General features: G+C 41.0%; 1 protein-coding gene across 4 annotated transcripts in view; it reads left to right on the plus strand.

The window, feature by feature from the left end:
* Window positions 1–27675, plus strand: part of Erich3 (glutamate rich 3) — a 103047-nt gene that overhangs the window by 61026 nt on the left and 14346 nt on the right. For 3 of the 4 annotated variants that reach the window (XM_076933431.1, XM_076933432.1, XM_076933433.1), the window contains 4 exons: window positions 1140–1326; window positions 7930–8234; window positions 13185–13418; window positions 21048–21464. In XM_076933431.1, coding sequence (XP_076789546.1) covers window positions 1140–1326; window positions 7930–8234; window positions 13185–13418; window positions 21048–21464 — 1143 coding nt within the window. The remainder of the gene's footprint in view (window positions 1–1139; window positions 1327–7929; window positions 8235–13184; window positions 13419–21047; window positions 21465–27675) is intronic. The other variant, XM_076933434.1, reaches the window with a different exon arrangement.

Below are 27675 nucleotides of genomic sequence, written 5' to 3' on the forward strand. Positions count from 1 at the left end.
CACTCCAGAGCTCCCAAGGACCAGACCACCAATCAAGGAGTACACATGGAGGGATCCATGGCTCCAGCTGCATATGTAGCAAAGGATGGCCTTGTTGGGCATCAATGGGAGGCCCTTGGTCCTGTGAAGGCTTGATGCCCCAGTGTAGGGAAATGTCAGGGCTGGGAGGTGGGAGTGAGTGGGTAGGTGGGGGAACACCCTCATAGAAGCAGGAGGAGGGGGAATGGGATAGGGGATTATGGAGGTGGGACTGGGAAAGGGGATAACATTTGAAATATAAATAAATAAAATATTCAATAAAAGAAAACAAAATAAAAGTAAGTAAGAAAGAAAGAAAGAAAGAAAGAAAGAAAGAAAGAAAGAAAGAAAGAACAAAAAAAGAAAGAAGAGGATCTCAGGCAGTCTGGCTTAAATAAGTCCCCCAAATGGTTCCATTGTACATTAAAAATTTAAAACCTCCAGTGCAACCATATTTTAACAGATTGTAATAAGAGCTGTGATAGGTAATGTGTGCATGGCAGAGAGGTGGGGCCTCTTGAAGGGCTCCTGGAAGCATTGCATAAAGCAGAAGTCTGGGTCATTCTGTAGAGCATCTCTTGGGTGTGACTTTATTAGAGAATTGTAAAGATTTGGGAGTAATTAAGATTGCATCACAAACATCAATTCTTAATTTGGTAAAATGCTTGAAAAGGTAAGGAGAAAAAGAATCTCAAATGCAGCCAGCAGTAAACGCAGCTTGGGGTTGAAATAACTGTTGCCAATATATGCATCATAATTAGACTAATTATGTATGATATTGTGTGTGAAGGCCTGTAGTGTGTGTGGGTATGTGTGGGGGTGGGGGTGAGAAGGGCAGAAGATGACCTTGATATGTACGCTTGGCTTTTGTTATAAAACATTCAGTCTGGGCTCTTCCATTCACAGGGAAGCTCTTGACCAAGTGCGCTTAGCTGTGCAGTTATGGTCCACCTGCTTTCCTTCCCCAGTACTGGAAAAAGTTTTCAGAATACTGGAAAAAGTATTTTCTGTAGCACAATGTATTCTTTTGAAAAGAAAAAAGTGTGGTTAGTAAGATGTCCTTATGATTCTGCCAGTCCTGATGATCGCCCAGCTCAGGAGTGTTTGTGTTTGAATTCCAGACACCTTTCAGTTTATCTCCAAACGCCACCACGGTTTCCCCTTCAGCCTCACCTTCTTTCTGAATGGGATTCAGGTGAACAGGATCAGCTCCTGCTGCGAGTTCAAGCACCGCAGGAGCTCCCGCCTGGGAGGCAAGAGAGGCTACTTCGGGTTTGTGTGTGTGGAGAAGGCATCTCCTTGCTACAGGTATGCAAGCATGTCCTTTCCTAGAGAGGGCTCTCTGCCATGTTTTCCTCCATTAATGCTTTTCTCTGCACAGTTCTCAAAGGAAATTAATCAGTATATACAACCTTATAAAACACCAACCAGATCCCAACTGTGTTATATAGATGAGATAAAAGGAGGTGACATTTTGAATTCTGCCTCACTTCTCATCTCTTACCTGACACTGTCTTAACTTCTACCTCTGTGGGGAGAGGGGTCAAATTTTTGTCATTTCTTTGTTGTTATTCTTGGTAATGGCTTGAGACTAATACCTCATACCCATGTAACATGCCTTCCTCTCTCTCTCTCTTTCTCTCTCTCTCTCTCCTCTCTCTCTCTCTCTCTCTCTCTCTCTCTCTCTCTCTCTCTCTCTCTCTCTCTCTCTCTCTGTGTATTCCAGGATATGGGTCCACTGGTTGGATCCAGGCATAAATTTGAAAAGCAGAGTCAAAGGTGACTCAATCATTTTTGTCCTAGGGCCTGACGAGATGGTCCAGTGGGTAAGAATACTTGCTGTGTAAGTGAGTGACCCAAGTTCAGATCCTCAGTGCACATACAAATTCAGACATAGATTCATGTGTCCGTAATCCCAGCATTAGAAGGCAGAGACAAGAAGATCCCAAGAGTGATAGCCAGTTCAGTTTTAAAGGAAAATTCCCATAAAACATTTTTCTGGGTCATTTATTCATTCATGACTCGGTAAGGCCGAGTGATAGCCAGTTGGGAGACCTTGTCCCAAAGAGAGTAGGGGTGGACACCCAAGTTCTGCTTTGTTCACAGAACCCACTCTCAGTTGCTGTATCAACCCTTCTCATACCAAAACCAAACACAGGACTAAAGAAAACATGTCTGTCCTGAACAACTGGAAAGATGTGTGTTTAGCACATATTTAGGATTAGTGGGAGAAGATTCAGTTTGGAGAGGTGGAAGAACAGGTTTTAGTTTTGGACACAGGAAGTTTTATATTTCTGTGAAATAACTCAAGTGACAGAATTCATGATTGCTAGCCATTTGGGTTCTGAATCTTGGGTGAAGTGACCTGTTTGGATTTGAGAATATTTTGTATAGTGATGGCAGGAAAGTCATGAGAGGGAGGACTTTCTTAAGACAGTGAGGACTCCTGACAGGCAAACTTTGTATCGCTTCCCTTCAAGATCTCATGGAGGAAGAGCCTCTAGAGAAGGAAAGCTAGTGTTTGAAAGGGATCCCTGAGGCAGGATTATCTTATAAATAAATGTATGAAGAATAAGGAAGTGATTTTCTGAGCCAAATGTGAGGACAGGCTGAAGACTGGTGTCTCAACTTCCCATAGTGAAGTGATCAAATACCTGAGAAGAGCTGGAGGGCGAACTGTGAAGGGCATATGGTCAAAGAAGTTCAGCAACAAGAGTGTGCAGAGGCCATGATGGTCAGGAAGCAGAGAGATGAATTATGCAGGTATCAGACCCCAGCCTGTGGGATGGTGCTGCCTGTGTCCAAGTCCTTTCCCTTCCATCAATTCTCTCTGGAACAGTTCTCACACACACACACAAAGATGAGTCTCACTGATACCATAGATTCTTATTAATCCCCTGTGTTGACAATCTGAGTTAACATCTAAGCAAGGTGGCAGGGACGGGGACTTGCCACAGTGGCCTTACAGAGTCATGAATGAATTAATGACCCAGAAAAATGTTTTATGGGAATTTTCCTTTAAAAATGATAACTGTATGGTTTCCTGGACAGTATAGGGCTTGAAGGGCCTCTTCGTCTTCAAGATGCAGTATTATGTCATTAATTTATGCTAATAGATAATATTGATGCTTGGTAAAAATCGTAGATATGTAAAGAGAGAAGTTGTTAGCGATTAAGATTTCAGTAGACTTGAGAAACTGGGATTGAGAATTCAAGTAGAACTTTCAGTCTTGAGACAAGAAGAGATGGGTGTGCAATGGGTGTTAGCTGGTGGGTGTGCAGTGGGTGTTAGCTGGTGGGTGTGCAGTGGTTGTCAGCTGTAGAGTGTGCAGTGGTTGTCAGCTGTAGAGTGTGCAGTGGGTGTTAGCTGGTGGGTGTGCAGTGGTTGTCAGCTGTAGAGTGTGCAGTGGTTGTCAGCTGTAGAGTGTGCAGTGGGTGTTAGCTGTAGAGTGTGCAGTGGGTATTAGCTGTAGAGTGTGCAGTGGTTGTCAGCTGTAGAGTGTGCAGTGGTTGTCAGCTGTAGAGTGTGCAGTGGTTGTCAGCTGTAGAGTGTGCAGTGGGTGTTAGCTGTAGAGTGTGCAGTGGGTGTTAGCTGGTGGGTGTGCAGTGGTTGTCAGCTGTAGAGTGTGCAGTGGGTGTCAGCTGTAGAGTGTGCAGTGGGTGTTAGCTGTAGAGTGTGCAGTGGGTATTAGCTGTAGAGTGTGCAGTGGGTGTCAGCTGTAGAGTGTGCAGTGGTTGTCAGCTGTAGAGTGTGCAGTGGGTATTAGCTGTAGAGTGTGCAGTGGTTGTCAGCTGTAGAGTGTGCAGTGGTTGTCAGCTGTAGAGTGTGCAGTGGGTGTCAGCTGTAGAGTGTGCAGTGGTTGTCAGCTGTAGAGTGTGCAGTGGGTGTTAGCTGGTGGGTGTGCAGTGGGTGTTAGCTGTAGAGTGTGCAGTGGGTGTTAGCTGGTGGGTGTGCAGTGGGTATTAGCTGTAGAGTGTGCAGTGGTTGTCAGCTGTAGAGTGTGCAGTGGGTGTCAGCTGTAGAGTGTGCAGTGGGTGTTAGCTGTAGAGTGTGCAGTGGGTGTTAGCTGGTGGGTGTGCAGTGGGTGTTAGCTGGTGGGTGTGCAGTGGGTGTTAGCTGTAGAGTGTGCAGTGGGTGTTAGCTGTAGAGTGTGCAGTGGGTGTTAGCTGGTGGGTGTGCAGTGGGTGTTAGCTGGTGGGTGTGCAGTGGGTGTTAGCTGTAGAGTGTGCAGTGGTTGTCAGCTGTAGAGTGTGCAGTGGGTGTTAGCTGTAGAGTGTGCAGTGGTTGTCAGCTGTAGAGTGTGCAGTGGGTGTTAGCTGTAGAGTGTGCAGTGGTTGTCAGCTGTAGAGTGTGCAGTGGGTATTAGTTGTAGAGTGTGCAGTGGGTGTTAGCTGTAGAGTGTGCAGTGGGTGTCAGCTGTAGAGTGTGCAGTGGTTGTCAGCTGTAGAGTGTGCAGTGGGTGTTAGCTGTAGAGTGTGCAGTGGTTGTCAGCTGTAGAGTGTGCAGTGGGTGTTAGCTGTAGAGTGTGCAGTGGGTGTCAGCTGTAGAGTGTGCAGTGGGTATTAGCTGTAGAGTGTGCAGTGGTTGTCAGCTGTAGAGTGTGCAGTGGGTGTTAGCTGGTGGGTGTGCAGTGGTTGTCAGCTGTAGAGTGTGCAGTGGGTGTTAGCTGGTGGGTGTGCAGTGGGTGTTAGCTGTAGAGTGTGCAGTGGGTGTTAGCTGGTGGGTGTGCAGTGGGTGTTAGCTGGTGGGTGTGCAGTGGGTGTTAGCTGGTGGGTGTGCAGTGGGTGTTAGCTGGTAGGTATGTAGTGGTTGTTAGCTGGTAGGTGTATAGTGGCTGTTAGCTGGTGGGTGTATAGTAGCTGTTAGCTGGCGGGAAACACTATTTGCACTATTTCTTAGAATAAGAAGTACATTTCTCACTTGAGGTTGAGGATGAACTGGAGGTTTTAGAGAAGAGAAGAGGAGTGAAACAAAATCCAGAGAGTAGGTGAATGAAGAGTCCTGTGCAGTAATGCCCAGCTTAGCACAGGCAGGATGGCATTCTGTTTCCAGTTCAGATGTGCTGTCCGGTTGTTGGTAAATCATTTCAGAGATTTCCACTGAACTCTCTAGAAAATAAATGAGTTTATACTCACTCATTCATGTGAAGTCAGGGTGCTTGAATGAGAAATGTTAGGCTCCTGTGTTTAAACACTCGGTTATCACTTGGTTCCACTGCTTCAGAAGGAAATTGAACCTGTAGCGAAAGGAGCCTCCTGGAGGAAGTACAACACTGGGAGAGCTTTGAAGTTTGATGTCCTGGCCTCACTTCCTGTTCTCCCTGTAGCCTGTGTGTGGATGAAGTGAGAGGTCTCTGCTTTTGACTTCTTTCCCAAGATGAACTTCATTTCTCTGTAACTGCAAGCTAAATATATTCATTCTTCTTCACATTGGCTTTCCCATCATTTCTTATGTTAGTAACAGAAAAGTAACGAATGCATGGAATATTCTTAATGAGTCGTTGTATAATTGGAAACTGGACTACTAAGCCCTGAACTTTGTTTTGGGGACTTGGAAAGAGCACAACACATGACTGTTGACATCCGATTTCCTGCTCAGTGCTTCCTACCTTCTCTGCATTCTATGAGTTTATTTTCTTGATCTTTCCAAGGATATAAAAATAGTTATGAGATTAAAGAATGAGGTCCTTCATTCTCAAGTGATTTACTTACAGTTCTTAGAGAATAGTTACTTTTTTTTTTATTAGCTTCAAAACCACTTCTTCCAAAGATGTCAGTGAATGCTTGAGGTAGTCTCCTTTGCTGTCTCCTTGTCACAGGTGAGGTAGAGGTCCTCTTATAGCAATAAAAATGGGGAAAGATGGGTGGTCATGGAGTCCTGTTTACTTGACTTCTGTCCCACTTAGACAACTTCAGATATTCTAGTAATTTATTTGAGCTTCAGTAATCAGAACCATCATGCTGAATTACACTCAGAAGTGAAAGAGGTAGTCAGTGATGGGGGAGCCAGATGTTACTCACTTCGTCCAATTCCCTTCAGCAGATGGGCTATAAAACGTCTGAGCTTTCAGCAGGGAGGCACCAAAGCCTTTACACAGCACAGCATACATTCCGTGTAGCAGCAAATCACAGGCTCTAGACCCTGGGTTTGTGGTTGCCACTGATCAAGAAAGGGATGTTTGCACAGAAGGCAAGGCTAATAATGACATCCTGTGAAGATGTGTGGCATCATTATCCCGGGGAAAGCCACACACTAAGCACATCATCATAATGGGAAAAGCCCTCATCATGCTTAATTTGGGTGCGATGCTTGGTTCTCATCCTCTCATTTTTGATAGCCTGATCTTTAGCTGGAGTGCAAATCCTCTCAGCTCTATCACACAAGGAGATGCCAAAATGTTAGGTGATAGAATATGGTACTTCTTGTTACTATCATTTTTGAAAAAAAAAAAAAAATGACTAAGCGATTTCCATGCTGCTTGAAGATTCAAGATGGCTGAAAATCCAGTAAAATCTTCAGTTTAAGAAATTGTCCTGGGCTAGGGGATGGCTCAGTGGTTGCCCAAGTATGATTGCCTCAGTGATGAACCGAAGCTTACCAAGCTGGATAAGGCTGTGTACCCTTCTCCTTCCATGGTGAGATGGCTGTGGTAGACTAGAGCTCCCCAGAAGCTCAAGGGTGAAGGCTTCTCTGGTCCCTACACACACAGTGTGTTCAGATCATCTGGGTGGGTGAAGGCTTCTCTGGTCCCTACACACACAGTGTGTTCAGATCATCTGGGTGGGTGAAGGCTTCTCTGGTCCCTACACATACAGTGTGTTCAGATCATCTGGGTGAGTGAAGGCTTCTCTGGTCTCTACATATACAGTGTGTTCAGATCATCTGGGTGGGTGCCAGGATTGAGGTGCAGTGACTTCTACAGAATGTTTCCAGTTTTGAAGAACCAAAGCTTACCACCAGTGAATCCATACACGGTTGTAAGGAAGGGCTTCAAAAGGCTATTCTTAAAAAGCAGTAATGGAAATTCTGTTAAGAAATGCATGGACTCCCAGGACATTTAAAAAGCACAACAAACAGTGACTGATTTTGTTTCTTAAAAACTAATCACACATTTTGAATTGACCTTAAATGCAAGTCATTAATGTGTTCTTGGAGTAATGAATTGCAAAGGCAATAACATTTTTTTCTGATTATTTACATGTCTTTGTTTAATAAGTTTACTTTTATCTTATGTGTACATGTATACATGAGTGTATGCCGCGTGTGTGTAGGTGTCTCAGAGGCCAGGAGAAGGTATTGAATTCCTTGGAGACAGAGTTACAGGTGGATATGAGGCAACCAAGTAGTGTTCTAGTCCTGAGAACAGGAGGAACTTTGAAGTGCTGAGCCATCTCTCCAGCCCCTCAGTTATACAATAGATAAGGACTGATGGTTTGTCTATCTATCTGTCTGCCTATCTGCCTATCTGTCTATCTGTCTATCTATCTATCTATCTACCTATCTATCTATCTATCTCTATATCTGTCTATCATCTATCTACCTACCTATCATCTATGAATCTTTGAATCATTACCTATGTGTTTATATATTTAATTATAAATTATATTTATATGTAAATTACATTTATACATAATTTATGTAATTCTTGTAAAATACTTGATAGTATAGTTTTTGGTTGATGAGAGCTTTTAAAAATATTTAGTATTGTGGTTAAAATTAAAAATTTATGTTCATATGCAAGATTTTCATATTAATAAAAATAAAATGGCTTATTTTAAATCGGTCTATGAAAACAAGTAGCATATTTCTCATAATTTTATTAGAATATGATACACATGAGTTATAAAGTTTACGACTCCATCAACCTACTATACAAGTTAATAAAAGCTTCCTGCTGGTGTTTCTCACAGATGCATTATTGCAATGGGCCTTGACAGAAAACCATCTTCAATGAAACCTAAGAAGGAAAAGATTTCTGAGAAAAAGGAGGAGCCACTGAAGAAGAGTCAGGGGAAACTGAGGAAGGACAGAGAGAATGCACCATCAAAAAGGAATGAGATGGAGAGAAAAGAGTCCTCTGTCTCAGCTGCATTTTCAGCTGAGGAAATAAAATTAGGGGTCAAAGAAGTAAGGACAGCTATTGAGGAAATGGAGTGGAAGGGCAAGTCAGGACAAGACATCTGGGAAGAGGACCAGGACAACACTGTTAAATACGGTAACCAGAGCAGGCTTCTCTTGTCGTTACTGTTGTTCCAAGTCTTCATAGTAACCTGTGCACTGTAGCTTAGCTGTAATCTGTAGGCAGCCATGGCCTGCTTCTTCCATTTTGTCCTGTGGTGTGTTTTGAGGGGAGGCTTCCTGGCCTCGGAGGCGTTGAGGTGCTTGCTGCGGGTATGAAGACATAAAGGAGTTTCTGTCCTGCTTGCCAGGGTCAGGATTCACACCGATAGAGATCATTTGACCAAACAAATAGAATTTTGTTTCTTTAGTCTTTGGATATGATTGCAGGAGTGGCATTTGCTGTCCACTTTGGGGTTTGTAAGTACAATATATGTTAGCATTTGGAACTGGGACATGACATCCTAACAGTTAGAAGTCCTAGAGTCTGTCTATCCTGTTTTTCTTCCTTTCCTTTCTCCCTCCCTTCCCTCTCTGCCCCCTCCTTATCCCTTTTATGACTGCCCTCTCTCCACATACATATGTATACAGACACAGGCACACTGAGAGACATACACTCACACACCTGCACAGTAAAATCTATAGTGGTAGTAACAAGAATAGTGTTGCCAGGTTCTGAGCAGGGCGTGTCACCAGACACCTTTCCCACTCCTTCCACTCACTCTTACCTATGTGGAAGCACACTCCTCTCCATTTTACAGTTAGAAATGGGTCTCACTCAGGCGCAGACAGCATAACAGAATTCCAATCCATACCATGTGGATCTACTCTGAAACCATTAAATGGTTTACTCTGTACCAGTGTTCTCAGGTTTTTCAAGGCCACTTGTGACAGAGTGTGTCCCCTTATCTCTTGAACACAAAGGCTGGATTAGAGGAGCAGTAGCCATAGGTTTGCATTCTCTATGGAAGTTCTGGCTTTAGAATCCACTTTCTTACATTATGTTTCTGCATAAGGGTTTCAGAACTCCTGGAGAAAAAGGCCAATGTTCTGGGCCTCGTGTGTTGATGATAGAGATAACGTGACTATTTCAACAGATTTCACTCCTAATGCTGGTACTCTGCTCCCTTCTCTCTACAATCCTCCATAGCTCTCTTCCTCCTCTGGACTGGGAATTTTAAGCTATCAGGCATTGTTGTAGTGATGGCATAGAGCTGCTTCCCAGTGCTTTTTTCTGATAAAACATGGACTCGAAAAGGATGGGCAATGGGAGGCTTCGCTCCTTTCCCTTGTTTTCCTTTTACTAGCATGGTTGTGCTGTGGCAGTGCCCTTTGCCAGGAGGTTCTGAGTTAATGGGCTTTAACGGCCAATTCCATGAAGACCCTGGAGCATAGGGGGACTGGCAGCAAGTCACACCTCTCTGCCTGGCCTTGGCTGATCGCATAGCCAGAGCCGGGTTAGGAGAGATTCTAGCAGATTCGATGTTCCACATCTGTTCACCCGGCACCTCTCCTCTTAAGTGGGTATTTGAGATAACAGTCTAACTGAATGCTCTAGAAGAACTTGGGATGGGAGAGCAGACCCTACGACAGGAAAGATGCTCAAACACATACCACCAGGTCATCCCCATGTAAGCCATGAGTGGGTGACACAAAGGTGACTCTTCTTCTGCCCCAGTGAGAATGGAAGGCTGCTGGAGGAGTGAGCTTTCCTGGGTTGATGAGAGGTTAGCACAATGCTCTGGCAGGGTTGAAGTTTTATATTTTGAGGGGAAACATAGAAACCTGTCAAAAATAGGATGCAGGGCTGTTTCTGTTTTCCCTAGATGCACATTTTAAGCCCCTGTCCTGACTGGCCACTGTGTTCCTCTGGTTTAAATTAAAACCCTCCAGTAACCTGTATTGCTCTCAAATAGCAGCAGTTTAATGTGTTTTGTCCCCTTTAAGACCAGCTCCTCCATTACCCTATGACAACCATTGTTAGTGCTGATTCATATGTTTCAGATGACCTATAGCTCATGGGTTGGGTTAAGTATTGCTGCTTCTAATACCACAGCTTTGTGCTATCTATGACATGGATGAAGAAGTTGAAGCTTAAAGATGTTAAAGTTCTCAATGTCACATAGCTAAGAAATGTCCTATCTGGGTATAGGACATGTGACCACCTGATCCTCAAGCCCTCATATTTCACTACTATTTACTGCTATGGATGGAATTACTACATTACACTTATGTTCTGTCAGGCTCCTGCTTATCTTGTGATGAACAGCATATAATGCAAAATAGTTTATGTGTGGGGCTGGACGGATGATAGTCCAGTAGGCAAGAGCAGTGACTATGCAAGTATGAGGACCAGAGGTCAAATTCCCAGAACCCACGTAAAATCTGAGTATAGTCACAAGCACCTGTAACCCCAGCACTGTGGAAGGGTGGAGCCAGGAGGATCCCTGAGTTCTAGCCAGCAGTTAGCAGGTTCAGTGAGAGACCCTGCCTCAAAGGATGAAGATGGTGAGTGAGAAGGGATGATGAGGGAGAGAAATAGAGCAGGATACCTGCCATCCACATGCAAGTGCAAGTACTGCACACATTTGCACACATGTGTGCAGAGACATACATGTACACATTACACACACTTGCACACATACACATGTATACTATACACATATGCATAGCCACACAATGCACTCATACTTGTGTGCACAGAGATACACACATATCCACATGTACATACATGCACACATCACATATGTGTGCACAGCCATACAATACACACACACACACACACACAGCTGACCTCTAGTATTTCTTTGATCCCATTTCACTTAGGTTTATTCTTTATCTGTGGAGCTTTGTCCCAAAGTGTTCTACCAATGTCTAAAGCCACAGATCGTGCTGAACTCTGTACACATTTTGAAATATACATGCGTCTGCATAACAAAACATAGTTCATAAATTGGGCAAGAAGATTAATAGCAATAACTCCTACAACAGAATAGTTATGAGAACGCATGAGGGTAGAGCTGGGGTCTAGCTCCGTGGTACAAAACTAGCACTTGTGAGACCCTGAGTTCAGCCTCCAGAGGATGGATGGATTCTCTAGTAATAGTTATACTTTTAATTACAGTTTAATTTCTAGGAATTTCCGTATATTATTTTCTGACTGCATTTGGGCATGGGCGAGTAAAAGTACACAGTTAAACCATGGACAAAATAGTAGCTGCCCTTGTTTTTCACATAACTAATGATGAATCCTAACTAAAAACCTATAGTGTGAACATTCATGTGTCAAAAGTAACTACTGAGACTGCTGTAGACAGTGAGTGCACTATCTACCTAAATCACATTTCCTCAACAAAGACTGGAGACTCCTTGATGGCTGGAGTTGTTTTACCATCATGTCTTTTCTTAAAGTTTTATATTCTTTTTACATAGAATTTTTGAGTTAAAGCTTATTAGTGAACAGTTATGAAATTGCTCTGGGGGCTAGAGAGATTGCCCAGCTATTAAGAGTGCTGGCTGCTCTTCCAGGGTACCAGGTTCAGTTCCTAGCACCTTCACTGGTGACTCACAGAAACTTAAGTCCAACTGCAGAGGATCTAATGCTCTCTATGGCTTCTGTAGATACCTGCACATATCATGCACACACATGTGACACACACAACATGACATACACATATGACACATGCAACATGACACACATATGAAACACACATGTGACACACATAACATGACTTGCACATGTGACACATACAACATGACACACATAAAAATAAAATACTATAGAGACAAATTGCCCAGCAGTGTTATATGAATCCTCTTACTTTCTTACCATTTACTCTGTGTGTTGAAACAGGAGCTAAATTCCTCACCCTGCCATTTCTTCTATAATGTCATTTCCCGACATATTCCTTAAGTGTGCAGATCTCACGTTAGCCATCTTGGCGTGCCCACTTTCTTCTTATTTTTACCTCACTCTTGTTTTCACGAAGGAGACATTTTCTGTGCCTAGGACACTCATTTCAAAATTAACTTTCTTTGATTGCGTAGGTTGGGCAGTCCTCAAGTCCATTACCCAGGAGGCCGCACCACCAGAAGAGCCGAAGTGTCTAGTAGCTAAAACACACAACGTGGGAAACCTTTATTTCCTTCTATCTTTTAGCTAGAGGATAATTGTTTACTTGCTTAATTGGTTCTGCATGAGAGCCTGTTGCTGTCTGTCTTCGGTCTGCTGTCACTTTGAGATTTTAAGTTTGGGTGGTGAATTAAGAGGAAACAATTAAATATGAAAGGTGAAAAATTATAACCACGAGAGACAGCTGGAGTTTATACGATGTGACAATTTGCTTTCCCTGGTACAAATTTGCTCTGTCCCTGTAGGGAATGAAGTAAATTTGAGGCTGTGACAGCAATGTTCTATTTTGTAGAGTTTTTATTCTTGAGTTGTAATTATTCTGTGCATTGTAGGAATGAACACTTTACATGGTTCTTGTTCTGGCTTAGCTCTAAAATCATCTTTAGAGCTTTGCTCGTTGTTCATTCGGCTCTCAACATGCTATTCACAGGCTATCTCTCAGGTCCTTTGGATGTGATTAATTGAATTTTTCCACTTCACTATTAATTAGAGTGATATCCAAATATTTTGAACAATCTTCATATGAAATATGACCTCACTGGGTCTCCAGATTAACTTCCATTATTGTAATCCTGTTTTCCTCATTTTCAATTTACTTCTAATTTATTCTCTCCTATAAAGCTTCCTTCCCCTTTTCCATTTGGTCACCGTGGATAATGGTGTCCATTTGTAAATGAGCCTGTGTTAGCTTCCAGCCTTGTCATTTTGAACTTCATTTCTCTTTGTGCTGCTGTGTGTAGATGATTGCAGTCTTTGACCATTTACTACTAGTCGGCCCCATTTCATAACTGTGAGAAATCAGCAGAGAAAGACCCAGGAACCAGAGGACAATGGAGCCAGAATTTCCATTAGAGTGAAGTAGTTGAAGCTCTCCGGCTTCTGTTTTCATGGTTTCAGTGAAGTTTCTTCTTTCAGACTATGAAGAAGATTTTGAAATAGATGAGGAAAAACAAGATGAGAAGCTGGACGAAGAGGACCAGGGTGGTGACCAGATGAGTGGGAGATCCAGGTCACCCACCGAAGGTGACAGAGATAACCTAAACCCAGAAAAGGAGATTGAGACCTCTTCAGAGAAGGCCGCAGATGCCCCTGACAGTGAGAACTTCGATGATACTGGATGCTCAGACAGCGAAGAGGATGACAGACAAGGCAGGTGGCAGAATGTGGCACACTGTGATGGGAGCTCACCTTTCCTAAATAAGGCAGAGATGTGTGACTACCTAACCTGAGAGTCCCGGCCAGATGCCCCTCAGTGCATTTCTGAATTGCAGAGATGTTTCTTAGTCAGTTTGTTTTTCTTAGTTTGGGGATTTTTGGCAAGATGTCAGATTAGGCTTGAGCTGACTTGGGTTCTGTCTAGTTAAAAAGTTACTACATCCTTTTATCTCAAAATATTTCAGTACACACACACACACACACACACACACACACACACACACACACACACACACACACAAATGCCCACACATGAAGTAGCTCCTGTAAGGGGCTTGGGTGGATTTCCAGAAAGATACTGAGGCAGGTTGTCTTTTGGTAACAGACTTATTGGAAGAGTTACTAATGCCACAGAGAAACCGTCTGCAGAGTGTAGGCCCTCTCATAGTTTCCAGGGATCCAATGTAATAAGATTGATGATTGATGGGAAACACATACCTGCTTGCAGCGTGACTGACTGATTCCTGGCTCAGGTAGCAGGAAGAAGGGCAACTTCTCAGCCCATTAGTGAGTCCATCATACCGGATGTGCTGCCTGTGCTCCTGATTGCTCTGGATATCCTAAAATCCCCTTGGGACACTGAGATTGACAGAGAGAAGCCCACAAGCAGGCTGTATCAGTAGGGTGCCTGTCATTTCCCAGTGACAGTCAGAATGGCAAGGGTCAGCTCTGAGGGTGGAGACAGAGGCAGCTGCCTGTGAGCCTGGCCTGAGGGGCCCCTAACCCAACCTCAGCAGCTTTTGTTTGGTAAATGGATTCTAATAGCTTTGGGTTGCTTATCTCTTTTCATTTCTTTTTAATTCTGCCATGAACAGAGGCTGTAAACCTAGTAAGTTCGTAGAAGGGTCTGTGGCTTCTTTAAAATCAGCTTAAAACAACTGTAAGTGTTCATAAAAAAAAGGTCATTTTAGGTAGGAAAAGACTTTTTAAAAGATTGTAGTTTACTCATGTTTGTCTATTTTGTTGGATACACATATTTGGTTTATGATTTGTGGCTTTTGATTGATGATTTCTTTTGGCACCTCTTGGCTTTCATCAATAGTAATAACAATGTTTTTTACATATTTAAGTCTGCATAGCTTTGAAATTTGTAACTTGAAAATTAGGTCACATTTGGTGACTTTTTGAGTTGACGACTTTTTAAAATATTCTTTTTTTATTCCAAATTATTTTCTATATAAAATCAAGTTTTGAATTTGGGAATTATTCAGATAGTCTAAAAGGAATTAAGTAATCAATTTGGTTCTGGGTATATCTTTAGTTAACAATTCTACTTTCTTCAAACTACGATTTAAGAAAACTTGTTCTAATATTTAATGTACATGTATTTAAGGCAAACCCAGTGGATTTATGTAGGGTAAAAGAGAAAATGGCTTTGTTTCAAAGCCAAAATGGGTCTGTGAATATAACAACAACATATTTAATTCTAAACTCTTCAATGGCTAAGGTAAGGAGTAAATGAAATATAATTTTAAAAATCAGAATGAAGCCAACTCAGTATATTTGTAAACAAGATCGACATTTGTATTTATTACAATGTCAAACATTACAGTATTTTAATATATTGGAATGTTCTATAATTTCTGTTATCTACACTTTATACTTCTTACACTAAATACATGTAATAGGTAAGATCTCTTTTCAGTTTGAATACACATACTGGAGGAGTTCGGTTTATGGTTCTTTATGACACAAAACTAAGTGTCATCTTGTAGAAAAGAATTCACCTCAGTCGATATTTTTAAAGAAATTATTCAAGGGATTTATCAATAAACAGATTGAAAATGTATTTGGATATAAATATAATTGGCTCAGAACACACCGGCTTGGGTTTTCATGCCTGTTGTAATAGTGAGAGATTATAAGGCTGTTGATATCACAAAGATTCTGTGAGGTCCTTGGATATCAATTGTCTGAGTTTTGTACTTTCTGGAGGTCACATAGATTTATATACACACACACACACACACACACACACACACACACACACACATATATATGTGATGTATATATATATATGTATATGTTCACAAAGAGAAGGATACAGGAAATGCTTGTCTTTTCTTCAAAGGGAAAGTTTTGATTATTTGCACCATAATTACTGAATAACCGAGGGATGGGAAACTTTGATGCCAACTGCTGCTTGCCTGTCACTGACTGGAAGGGCCTCCTGTGGAGGCAGTGCCAGAGCTCCTGAGCTGAGTCCTTTTTATTAGGATTCTTTTATGTGCTAAGCCCCACATTAAATATGCTGCATGAATTACCTCATTTACCTCAAACAACCTTAAAAGCAATTACATTCTCCTTTATCTACATTTCACAATACATAAGCTTGCAAATAGTGAAATTAAATACTCCCAAAGCCAGTACATAGCCAGTACATAGCCAGAAAGAACTGCAATTTAGTTCCAATTATAACCAAACCTCAAAACCTGTACTTTGTAGAAAACATACATTTTCAAAATCCAAAAATATTCATGTACCTAAAATTCGAACAACCTTTCAACCCAAATGAAAAGAATTTGTTTCCTTTCTGGGGCCTCTACAGCTCAGAGGCCTTTTGAATTTTCACTACCTCTGTTTTCTCCTTTAGCCTGTTTTGTTTTTACAAAAGGGAAATAAGAATGATCAGTTTCTAAATTTTCCTTGATTGACCTTTGTCTCCAAGCATAAATGTCCCCCTCTGTTCCTAAGCTTTGTAAGGTCTCCTCTTAGTGATTCTGCTTACTGGAGTAGCCTGAGCTAAGCCTGTAAACCATATCCTGTAGTAGGTCAGTTTTCAGACTTTCCCATATATTAAGTTTTGTTTCTCAAATTAGCCAAACTAAGAGCAAACAAAACCATGCTAAAAAAGCCAGGATGGGCAGGATGGGGGGTTGTTTTGCTTTTTCCTCACAGAGATAGTATCACAAGAGGTTTTGTAAAATGCCTTCCAAAGTACTTTGAGTACTCTTGTGATCTTTGATTAATGTTCATGATAAGCAGTTCTTAGCATATTAATTGAAACAGTTATGTAGAATTCCTGTTATTACATAGAGGCAAAATTGCAATATTTTAGGGATGGTCATAGTCATAATCATTTCACAAATGCTGGAAAGTTTATGAGGCAGAATTGAACTGGCAAGCTATTAGTTCTTCTCATTTCAATAACGGAATTATCCAAGTATCCTTTCAAAGACCACTTTGCATCCTGGGTGTGCATGTACATTGCTACTTCTCCAGTATCTGAAATATAATCTCACTGCTTGTCTGTTCCCGGGAGGCCTCCTGTCTTCTGATCCTTTATTTTAATCACATTCCAGCTCAACAGTGTGCCTGTTAGTATGAGAAGTTTAAGAGTTAGCGATTCTATCTGGCTAGTACATAGCATTTATTAAAAAATAACAATATCATGGTGGATTTCATGGAAAATGCAGCATTTCACCTATGAATGTGTGAGAAGCATAGCTTGGGCATTGGATCCCAGATATCCGTTCATCCCTTTTATTGACATTATTAAGAAGCTTGCTGTTCTTATTTGGATGTGTTTCATTTGAACCTGCCTGCACCTCTTCCCAGGGGCAAACAGTTGCCCAGACTGTCACTCTCATGGCAAATCAGCCCTGTTTAAACTGCCAGCTAGCAATTGCACTAGTGCACTTTGATGAACTCAGTTTTGTAGCCCATGAGTGATGAAGAATAGACGTCTAAGAGAGGACCCTGCTCCAGGAATGATGTGTGCAGCTTCCTGCCATTTAAAAGGAGTGACAGCTCTGCTCTCTGCATTTGTGTTTGCAACCCCAGACACTAATTTATCAGGAGAAAATGCATTGTCAAAGATAGATGCTGTAGTTCTGATGGGAAAACACTGTGTGACTAAGAATACACTTTTCATGGGCACTTTGGGTAATAATTCCTATGAAGAGGTAAAGGCTAGGTAATTCCTCATGAGAGGGAAGGGAAGACATCAAAGAGAGGCTAGAGATCAAGAGACAGACAGTGTTAGTTCTCAGACTGAGAAAAGAGCCAGATCGGAAGCATCTTTTTCTTCTAAAAGTGCATTCATTTGTGTATTTTTCAATCGATGAAGTAGATATCATAGATCTAAAAATGTCAGAGTCACAAAAAAAATTTTTTTAATTTGCTTGATATCAAGAGTTCTACCAGTTTTGGATTTTACTTACTTGAATATATTTTTTGAGGATTTCATATAGTCACACTATGTATTTTATTCTGATCATATTGGTTTGACTTCGTATGAAATTGAAGAGAAGCACATGACAAGACCCCCTTCTGTAGTGACATTGATTTGGCATATTGTAAATTACTGAACTTGCAGTGCATTGTGCCCACAATTGGATGGGGAAGAGCCATAAGGAGATTATCCATAATATATGGACAGACTGTATGCGTAATTTTGCATACTTATTTAATTTTTTTGTTCTTATTTTATTTGTTTGGGTGTTTGCCTACATGTATGTAAGTACATGATTGGTGCCTGTGGAGACCAGAAAAGGCTTTGGATGCCCTGTAACTGAAGTTATAGTCACTGCTAAGTGGGTGCTGGGAACAAAATTCAAAAGCCCCGCAAGAACAGTGAGTGCTTTTGTTTGCTGAGCCATCTCTCCTGCCTCAGTCATTTCTTAATAACATGGTTCCTGGGGTAGGAAGTCACAGATTGAAAACAATGGTTAAATTCACAATTGATCCGTTTACACAAAATATCATCAAATTAATTCGTTCTCTAGTTTGACTTTTCAAGGCAGGATCTCACTATGTTTCTAAAGCCGGCCTTGAACTTGAGAGCCTTCTGTCTCAGCTTCCGGCATGCTGGGAACAGAAGCATGTGCCACAGCAGCTGGCTTCACTACACTCCTGAACCCGTATGGTACAAGTAGTTATGCTGTGATGTAGTACAGTTCCAAAGAAAGGTTGACTGACCAGATCAGTATACAAATACATAAAGGCACAGGTGGAGCAGTGCGACTTGTGATTTCTTCTAATCTCAGTGCTGTGTTCACTATGTGGCTTAGCAAGTTCAGTCACACAGTGTAAAGGTGGTTACACACTCGGGGGCTCTTTCTTCCCGTTGTAGCTGCATTGTCAGCAGATATGTCCTCATAAGTTCATGGATACATTTATCTCACTGGTGGATTGAAATATCTCAGTGAGTGATAATTATTTTTTGGTGATGATACACCTGCTCTTAGGACAGAAGATTGGCTCATGCATTAGTTTAGTTTGTATTTCCACATTTTAAAGTCTCTATTCATTCTAGAACAGTGAGTCTCAACATGTAGGTCACAACACCTACAGGCATGTGCTATCCTGCACATCAGATATTCATATTATGATTCATAGCAGTAGCAAAATTACAGTTATGAAGTAGCCATGAGAATAATTCTCTGAGCTTCACCACAACATGGGGAAATGTATTAAGGGGCTACAGCATAAGAACCTCTGTTCTAGGATGCTCATTGAGTATCAGTTACTTGTCTCATTAGGTATTGTCTGTGGAGAGTTCACCTGAACCCTGATACCTGGTATGAGATATAAGCAGTTCACAAACTCATGAGTATACAGGACTCATAGTAGTTCTGGGCATGCCTGAAGAAAATAGTAGTGTTATCCATGAAGACTTCATTTTGAATTCTTAATAATAAGAAAAATTCCATTAGTATTACAGATGAAAGAGTTGTGGGCTTTATTGGGTTGGGCCCCATGGGCTTGATATAAAGTTTTAATTGAAATTAATTAAGATATCTTAGATTCTAGCTTAAAGAACAACAACAAACAGAACAAGGTAAAAAATGGAACTATGGGAAACTAGCAGATTTTAAAAGCATGCTCCATACTGAAGAGTAGGGATTATTGAAAACCCAGCCCACTCTTGTCACTGGTTTAAGACAGACTGTGCAGGTGCTGATGGTAAGGAGAGTGAAGAAAGTAGCAACCGTTTCTGAGAGGTCTTCATGGCCCTGCTAGAAAAATGAACCAATATCAGATAAACAGTACAGTTACCCATCTCTTCTGCAAATGAGAGCCAATAGTCACCCAAGAGCATGCACTCTGCAAAGAAGCCAAAGAACAGCTTTCTTTTTCTTTGCAGAATATTTCCTGGTACATGGGATGCTCTCAGCATTTATGGGTGGGTGAGCCCATGTAGTGAGTCGATGTTGTTAATGACAAAGAAAAAGGAGAGATGGCAGTTGAATGAATGTTCAGGGGAAGGCAGTGATCCTGCTAGAGACCAGAAACAGTGGGGAACATGCAGTCGGCCTTGGCAGAGACTCAGGTACTAGGAGACATTCTTTCCTGGCCAAGAAGACCAACATCAGGGTCTCTCAGCCACAGGGCTGGGGTGGAGGAGACTGTGGGACAAAGAGTCAAGCAGGAGGCTGTTGCTTTTCTGTATGCCTCCAGTAACCTTTCTATTCTAATGACAGACAATTTCAAATATGTCCTCAAGATTGCTTTGCACAAACATTTTATATAAATTGTGCTTTATTTCTAAAAGAAAAAAAATACAACTTATGGTGGAAATCCCATTGCACTATCCTGAAGCTTTTTCTCTAGGTTCCATGTTACCCCAGGATCTCTATAGAAATGGGAACGAGCGAGAGTGAGCATAAATTACAGCAGGCTGGTAACGGAAATGAGTTTGCATCAGATGGAAGGTCCACTTGCCACTTTGAGGCCTCTCAGTTCCCCTTCTTTCTTTACTGACCTTACTCAAAATTTAACCAGGGTGAGTTGTCAGCCTTTTGAAATAAGATAATATACCTAATAGAAGCTACTAAAGAAAGACAGAGGGGGTATCTATTTATTATCATGTGAACAACTCACAGAGCACGACGTGGAAATCATCCTGTTGATAGATATTCGGGCAGTACATGCAGTTCTGAGGTACCCAAACACCAGAGTGTTCTAGGATGGTAGGTTTTAAAATAGATAAAATAATTGAACTGACTGATGTGGCTATCCAAGAGAAGAAGAAAATGTGTATTCTTTAAAAATAAAATCAAACCATTATTCAAAATTTCCAATAATGAAAATATGTCTAGCCATTCTAGAGGTTCACAAAGACAAGTCAAACAAACCTGGAGTTAGTTTTCAGTTAAATGCGGTTTATTAAAATCTTCCATGATTCATAAGCTGGATATGGGGCACACACGTGTAATAACATCACTTGGGAGGTAGAAGTTGGGACACTTGGAAAGTAAAGGCAGTGTGGGGCTCATAATGAGACCCCACGTCAAAATAACAAGAGAAAACAAAACAAAGAACAAAGATCCCCCATAAAACAACACCCCCCCCCCAAAACCAACCAACCAACCAACCAACCAAACAAACAAACAAACAAAACAAACACAAAAAACCAAACCAAAATAAAACAAAAAATCCCTGGTGGTTTATAGATTAGTTTTTTCTTTTATTACGATAATAATATAGAATGTATTGAGAAAGTGAACAATTTCCCCTAACATTTGTTAAAGGTTTAATATGGTTATTTCCCAATTTAGTTCCACGTCAGCTGATAAATTCAGGATATAACAAAGATGTTATCATTTTTTGTTTTTGTAGATGTGAAAACCATGTCATCAATCTCATCTAGAAGTCACCCCGATTCTAGCGAAAGTGAAGATGAGTCTACGGAGGTGGGCGGGGACGGCGACTCCATAAACAGTGAAGGGGAAAGTTCCAGAAGTTCCTATTCTCAAGATGTGCGGGAAAACGATGACCCAGGAAAACCATACTTTCCAGCCGAGGAGTACGTGGAAACTGAGATCGAAGAGCAAGAAATAACAAAACTAGAGGGAGATAACGGACCTTGGTTGACAGAGCTCAGCGGTATGCATGTTACTGAGGGGAAACCAACAAAGGGAACCCAAGCTTTATCTGAGAGTGAGTCCAAGGAGTCCAGGCGGGCAGCTTCTTCAGAGGTGAGGGCTAAGAGTGAGCTCCAGAAGGAAGCAGGTCTCCCTGGGGTGGAAGAAGAGGGTAAGTACAGCCCATGAGGTAACATGCCGCTGTACCTGTGCATGGAAGCTGATTTGGTCATTGCTACTGCCCGAGCAATCGGCTGGATGATTCTGGAAGGATTCTATATTTCCCTTTCTTCTTGTCACAGAATTACACATGTATTTTCAGCTTGCTGTTTCCCTTCTATTACATTTTAAAAATCGCCTCATCATTCTTAAATAGCCTGTTTCTTATTTTCTGTAAATTCCTTCCTATGGTAATTCTATCTCAAGAATCAAATAAAACACAATACATGTGTGAAGTCAAAGATCACGTCTGGCTTTTTAGAGATTGATACTAACATTGCTCTTTGTTCTGAGTCATGTATACATTTCTATGTGCATAGCTCGTGTGGACGGTTGCTCAGCATGTCTTATGCATGGTTGTACACTGGCTATGAACTCACTGCATCTCATAAGCACCATCATCTCTGCTCTCCAGGAGAAGCAGCTATTTCTAAGAGGGTTACATTGCTGAGAACTGTACAGCCAAGAGCATTTGGCATTGGGTCAGGCTGGGAGGTTTCAGAGTTTCTAGAGACTTCTATTGTCTCACTGTCACTGTAACTTAGATTCGATAAAAATATGAAAATTCTCCAAGATCTTTCAATCTTCACTCTCAAATATTCCCTGACTCTGAGCTCTTTAATTATCCCCGGGTTTTGAGGGTGTGTGGGCAGGTAGTGTTTGAAGAGAGACATTTAGAGTGCAGGACAGCATGTCCCCAGGACCACAGATGCATGGGCAGCCACAGGCTTCTGTCACCTCTTAGAAGCAAGCAGGGGGCTGAGCTGAGTGTGTAGACAGGTGAACTGTGCCTGCCTGACAGCTGCTTCTCAAAGAGGATTCTGAACTCTACCAAACCACCAAGCCCCGCCCTCCCCTAGTTGCCCCTCCCCCGACAATGCCTGCTGATGTTCTGGGTTCCACGATAAAGTTGTTTCACATTTTAATATTATAAAGTCCAGCTATTTTTTTTAAACTTTGAGTCCTATTAATTGCTATACTTTTTAGATCTTTAAAAAGTAGGAATATCGAGTATTATCTTCCTGTTGAACTGTTAATGTAACCTTGTAGTATATCATGGTAGTATAGTCAAAACGAATCTGTAAGGGAAACTCCTTCCAGAACATGTTAAGAAGGGTCAACGACGGGGCTAAAGTCATTAACTACATATAAAATCAGAGAAGAAAAGGGAGCAGAAAATGATGAAATTATAATCTCAAGATCTTTTAAAAACGGAAAGCAAGGTTTCATGAGGCTGGATTCGAGCTTAAAAGTGGGAACACAACAAAGGTGATCTGGATTGGTGATCTACACAGGGACATGACCTGAAAGTAAACCCTCAAAAATAGGTAGTATAAGCTAAAAATGGTTTTTATATTTTTAAGTGGTCCAAAAGACCAGAGGAATTTAGTTCCTTAGTCTTATCAATCTTGGCCCTCAAATTATTCTACAGAGCACTGGCATTTCAAAAGGATTTGCTTCATGCAAATTAAAATTTCTATTAAAATGTTCTTGAAACACTTTGATAAAAATAATTAAAATCTTTGATCTTGGATTTAGTCATTATATTCTGGTATAGTATAACAGATCTAGGAAACTTCGCAAGTTAGTAACAAAGAAGGCCACCGTGCAGGCTGAGGACATAGCGTAGTGGTACAGAGCTTGCCCAGCACGTGGCCCTGGGTTTGAGCTCCAGCACTGGAAAAACACTCAGATGTAACATTGATTTTTGTCATTATTTTAACTTCAGAAAACTAGATATTTTTCTTTTCAAAATTAGCATGCAGAATATTAGAATTCACTATGATATTTGCATGTGCAATTTGTATTTGTTGACAGTTTTCCACCCTCAGCCTGGATCCTTGCTCCTCTTTTCTGCCCAGGCCCAGTACCCTCTCCACACTTTGATGGCACATATGTTCTGTCACCAGCTTGCTCAAATCTCCCTTTTCCCTTGGGGTTTTATGAGCTGTGTCTACACTCACACTTGTGTATACTCCTAAGTTTATTGCTTTACTACAATTCAAACAAAGTATACATGGACTGTTTTTAGGATCATATTTGCTCTGAAAGTTATTTCAGTAATAAATTATTCACATATATTTAGAAAAACGAGTGTCTGGGATTAAGGGTAATGGTTTGAGGAAACCCCACTGTGCCAGCATTGGAGTTAGGGAGTCTTTCCACTGAGCAGATCTGCACTCTCAGGGAATCCAGAACCACCTTAGAAACTGTTCCCGTTCTGTGGCCCACAATACAGTCACATAAATAAGCAAGGTTGTAGAGACTATGTTTCTTAAGATGAGCAGAAGGCCATTTTATACTTTGTAACATGGGTAAAATGTACATTTAATGTCAAGTACATTATTGTGTATATAATCAACATATATATGTATATGTGTACATATATGTCTTTTATGTAGATATATATACACATATGTGTAAGTAATAAATCTTTCAAGGACAGTACATATATTATGCATATTAATGAAACATATAGGAACATAACATACTTAAATAAGTGTTTTGTCTAATTTTAATATTACTGCTATACTAATATACTGTTACAATAAAGTCTAACAGACTTAATGCCTGAGAGAACATGCTTACTGTATAATGCTTCTTAAGATGAAAATTGGAACCCTGTAGAGTTAAAACCAACATAAAGGATGGCTTGCATTGCTTCTGGAAGCATGAAGAAAATTCAACCTCTTCCTTCCTCCAGTTTCCCATCTAACTTGGGCCAATCTCCTACCAGCTTCATTTCAAATCCTGTCTTCCCTCAGACTTTTCTCCCCTAGTCATGCCTCCTCCATCTCCTGCCCCTCTGCCCCTGTCTCATAGTGCACATGGGTGCACACATAGACTCCTCATACCGAGGCTCCTTACCACGGTTGCAATGCCAAGTAACACTCGTAGATCTGGAGGGTAAGGACATAGCTTTTGAAGCAGGGGACACTATTCAATGTTCTAATCATTTCAAACAAATTCTGCATGCATGAGTCACTTGACATAGGCAGCAAGCAGCCGAGAGTAGAACTTAGTAAACAACTCATCCTTTAAACACCGTGATCAAAATATATGACAGAAAGGGCCACGTTATTTGAAATATTCGAAGCATAGGTTTTCACCTGTATTTATATATGTAGATAATTTTTATTAAGCAGGTGTCTATAAAATTGATTGTAATATGCTGATGAATAAAGTAACAGAAGCTGAGCATATCAGTAGATTTTATTTCTCATGTTTTAGAAATGATAAGTATATTTGTTTATTATTTTCTCAATACATGAGTAAATATTTTTCACTTGATATCTCTATTTTTACAAATGTTTTGTTATCTTTTTATTAATATAGGCTTGTCACTAGATGGCAAGGGATAAGCTTTTATCTTTGTTAAGCTTTAAAGCATGAGCTAAGTTTAATTTTAATGTTTATTTTTCATTAATATCTGTATAATATACATGGATAACATTCATAAACTAGAGAAAAATTTAAATATTTTTTCATGCATTTTAAATGCAAAATTACTTTCAATGTTTGGTTGGTTTTTAAATTTTCAAACTGACATTTTATAGTTTATTGTCTTATTTTATGAATGTAGAAAGTACTTATAAAGCACAATCTGCCTTATGTTTCAATGTATGACCACAATCACCCCTGTGTGGCCTCGGTCAGCATCCTCAATGTCCATGTGTGCCGTCCCTCGCTTTCCTCAGGATCTAACCACTTCCCTACTGTTGAATACCCAACACCTTTCCATTTTGTTGTGATAGATTTTTAAATACTCACTATGATTAACAGTACTTAAGTGTTTGATTACCCAACTTATTTCAAATTCACACATGTTTGCTTAGGATAGGTTGTATGAAGTATAATTCCTGGATGAAAAGTTGCAGATTTTTCATGAGTCTTGGTAAACTAATTTTTTTCTCATTTACAAACAATTGGCTCAAAGTTTAACTATTACAGGAAGGCAGGGTGGGAGTAAAAGTTTATTGTGTTCGGCTTCCTGTCTTTCTCATCTGTGTTGCTGTGGCTAACAAAACGTTCATGGTTCTAGAAAATTTATAGAGATATATTTACAGATTGTGAACATAAAGTAAAGGAAGAGTAGTTTTCTGTTGGTTACAATATAAAAGGCTTATAGAAGTAAGTTCTGGTGTGTGTGTGTGTGTGTGTGTGTGTGTGTGTGTGTGTGTGTTGCTGGGGACTGAACCTAGAGCTTAAGTTGGTGTTCCAGCAATGGCCCTATATCTGCAGCTTCAGTTTGTATTTTTTATGTGCAGATTAAGAATAACTAAAGTAAAATTTGGTTTGTTGTTATGTGCACAGCATGCAACAGGTTTGAATGGAAACCAAATCTGAGCTGAGGTCTAAGTATAAAGTCTGAACAAATGCAGAAGCACTCAGTGTCTGTTCCAGTAGACTCCTCCTGCCGCTGTGCACTAGGCATAGGCTTTCTGTCAAAACCTGTTCCCGGTGTGAATATCATAAAGTCCTCGACAATACGAAGTTTACAATCAGGGAGGAAACATGTTTAACAAATGGAAAGTAAGCATGGTGGGTTATCTGGGGGCACAGACCTGAGGAGGCAGAATGATTATCTAAGGGATGCCTTTTGAGGGCTGGCCTCTCTGCAGATAGTACATTTGAACAGAGTGATGAGTCAGGGCAGAGGTCATGAGGCAGGGCAGAGGGCAACAACTCTGTCACCTGCAGGAGATCTGAAGAACAGCTAGGAGGCCATCTGGGCTGGGGAGGTACTGCTCACACAAGTTTGGAGAGGAAGCTTGTGTAATAGATTTGGGTGAAAGAAAGGGGAAGCAGGGATGGGCAGGGAGACAGGGACACAGACAGAGGTGAGGTCAGAGAGGCAGACTTACAGACCTCTGTGCAGTACCCACTCTGCCATGGGAAATATTTTCCCTTAAAGTTTTAGAGTAGACTGAAGATGTGATCAGAAAGTTTAAGAAAGATGACTCTCACCACAGTAGGAGATAGAATTTGTCCTTGAACAGCTGTGGCCCCGAGTTTGTAATTAATTCTGGGTTCCATGGGCCATGCTTCAATGTCAAAGGTAACACCAGAACATCTTCACTGTGGAGGCACATGATGTTAGTTGGGAGTTTTGTCATGGTGAGTTTCTGAGGCAATAATTGATTATCTACAAAGAATGATCAAGACACAAAGACACTCTCCAAAGTGACTGTGGGCTGAAAATGAACTTTGCTCTGTCTTTACTCTGCTTCCATGGATTTTGATGGTTTCTGGTTTTAGTTAAAGCCACTGGCATCGTTTGCATCTGCTGCTGAGCATCTCGGGACTGTCCGTATGCTTTAGGATGGGGCCAGTTCATTTTGTTTCTCTAGCAGAGGAGAAGGAAGGGATCATCAGAGTGATGAGATGAATGCATGACTTCCTAGACTAGTTTTTGTTTCGGTGGCTGCTATTTAACTATTGTTTCTTTTTATTGTTATCATCATTATTAATTATATCGTTATTAGCCACATCTCTCTAAAATTTTTAGTTAACATACACTGTAATGATTTAATTACAAAATTTATATCCATATGTAATGTACTTTTGTTCTGCTTCATCTATAACCTGCCCCCTCCTCCCCACTCTCCTCTTCTCGGTTCCCTTCCTCCCTCAGAAACAACCCTCCCACGTTATGCCACTCCCGTGACAGCATCTCTTCTGCCTTTTCTATCCCTCAAGCCCTCTTCCTTCTATTCCAAGCCACCACCCACTTTTCTATCTGCACACAAAAGTGAGTTTGCATCTAGATCCCACATGTGAGAGAGAACATATAGTATTTGTTCATTGGTGTTCGGCTTATTTCTGTAAAAGCCTCATTTCCTTGCAGACTTTGGTACTTAAGATAGCCCCAGATGTCTGCTGGTACTGCAAAAATTCAGCCTTGTTCAGCAGTTGCTGAGTCAACTGCGTTCTTGGCCCCAACATCCTGGTGATTGCCATTGCTCAGTCAACTGCACTATTACGCAAATCCCCAAACCACTGCTTATTTAAACCTTAAATACATCACATTAGACGCTGATGTGGATGTCAGGAAGTGCATGCTGACAAGAGCCTGATATAGCTGTCTCCTTAGAGGTCTGCCAGAGCCTGACATATTCAGAGGCAGATGCTCACAGCTAACCATTGATCTGATATTATAATTA

The sequence above is a fragment of the Arvicanthis niloticus genome, chromosome 4 (genome assembly GCF_011762505.2).
Source record: "Arvicanthis niloticus isolate mArvNil1 chromosome 4, mArvNil1.pat.X, whole genome shotgun sequence".
Classification (NCBI taxonomy): domain Eukaryota; kingdom Metazoa; phylum Chordata; class Mammalia; order Rodentia; family Muridae; genus Arvicanthis; species Arvicanthis niloticus.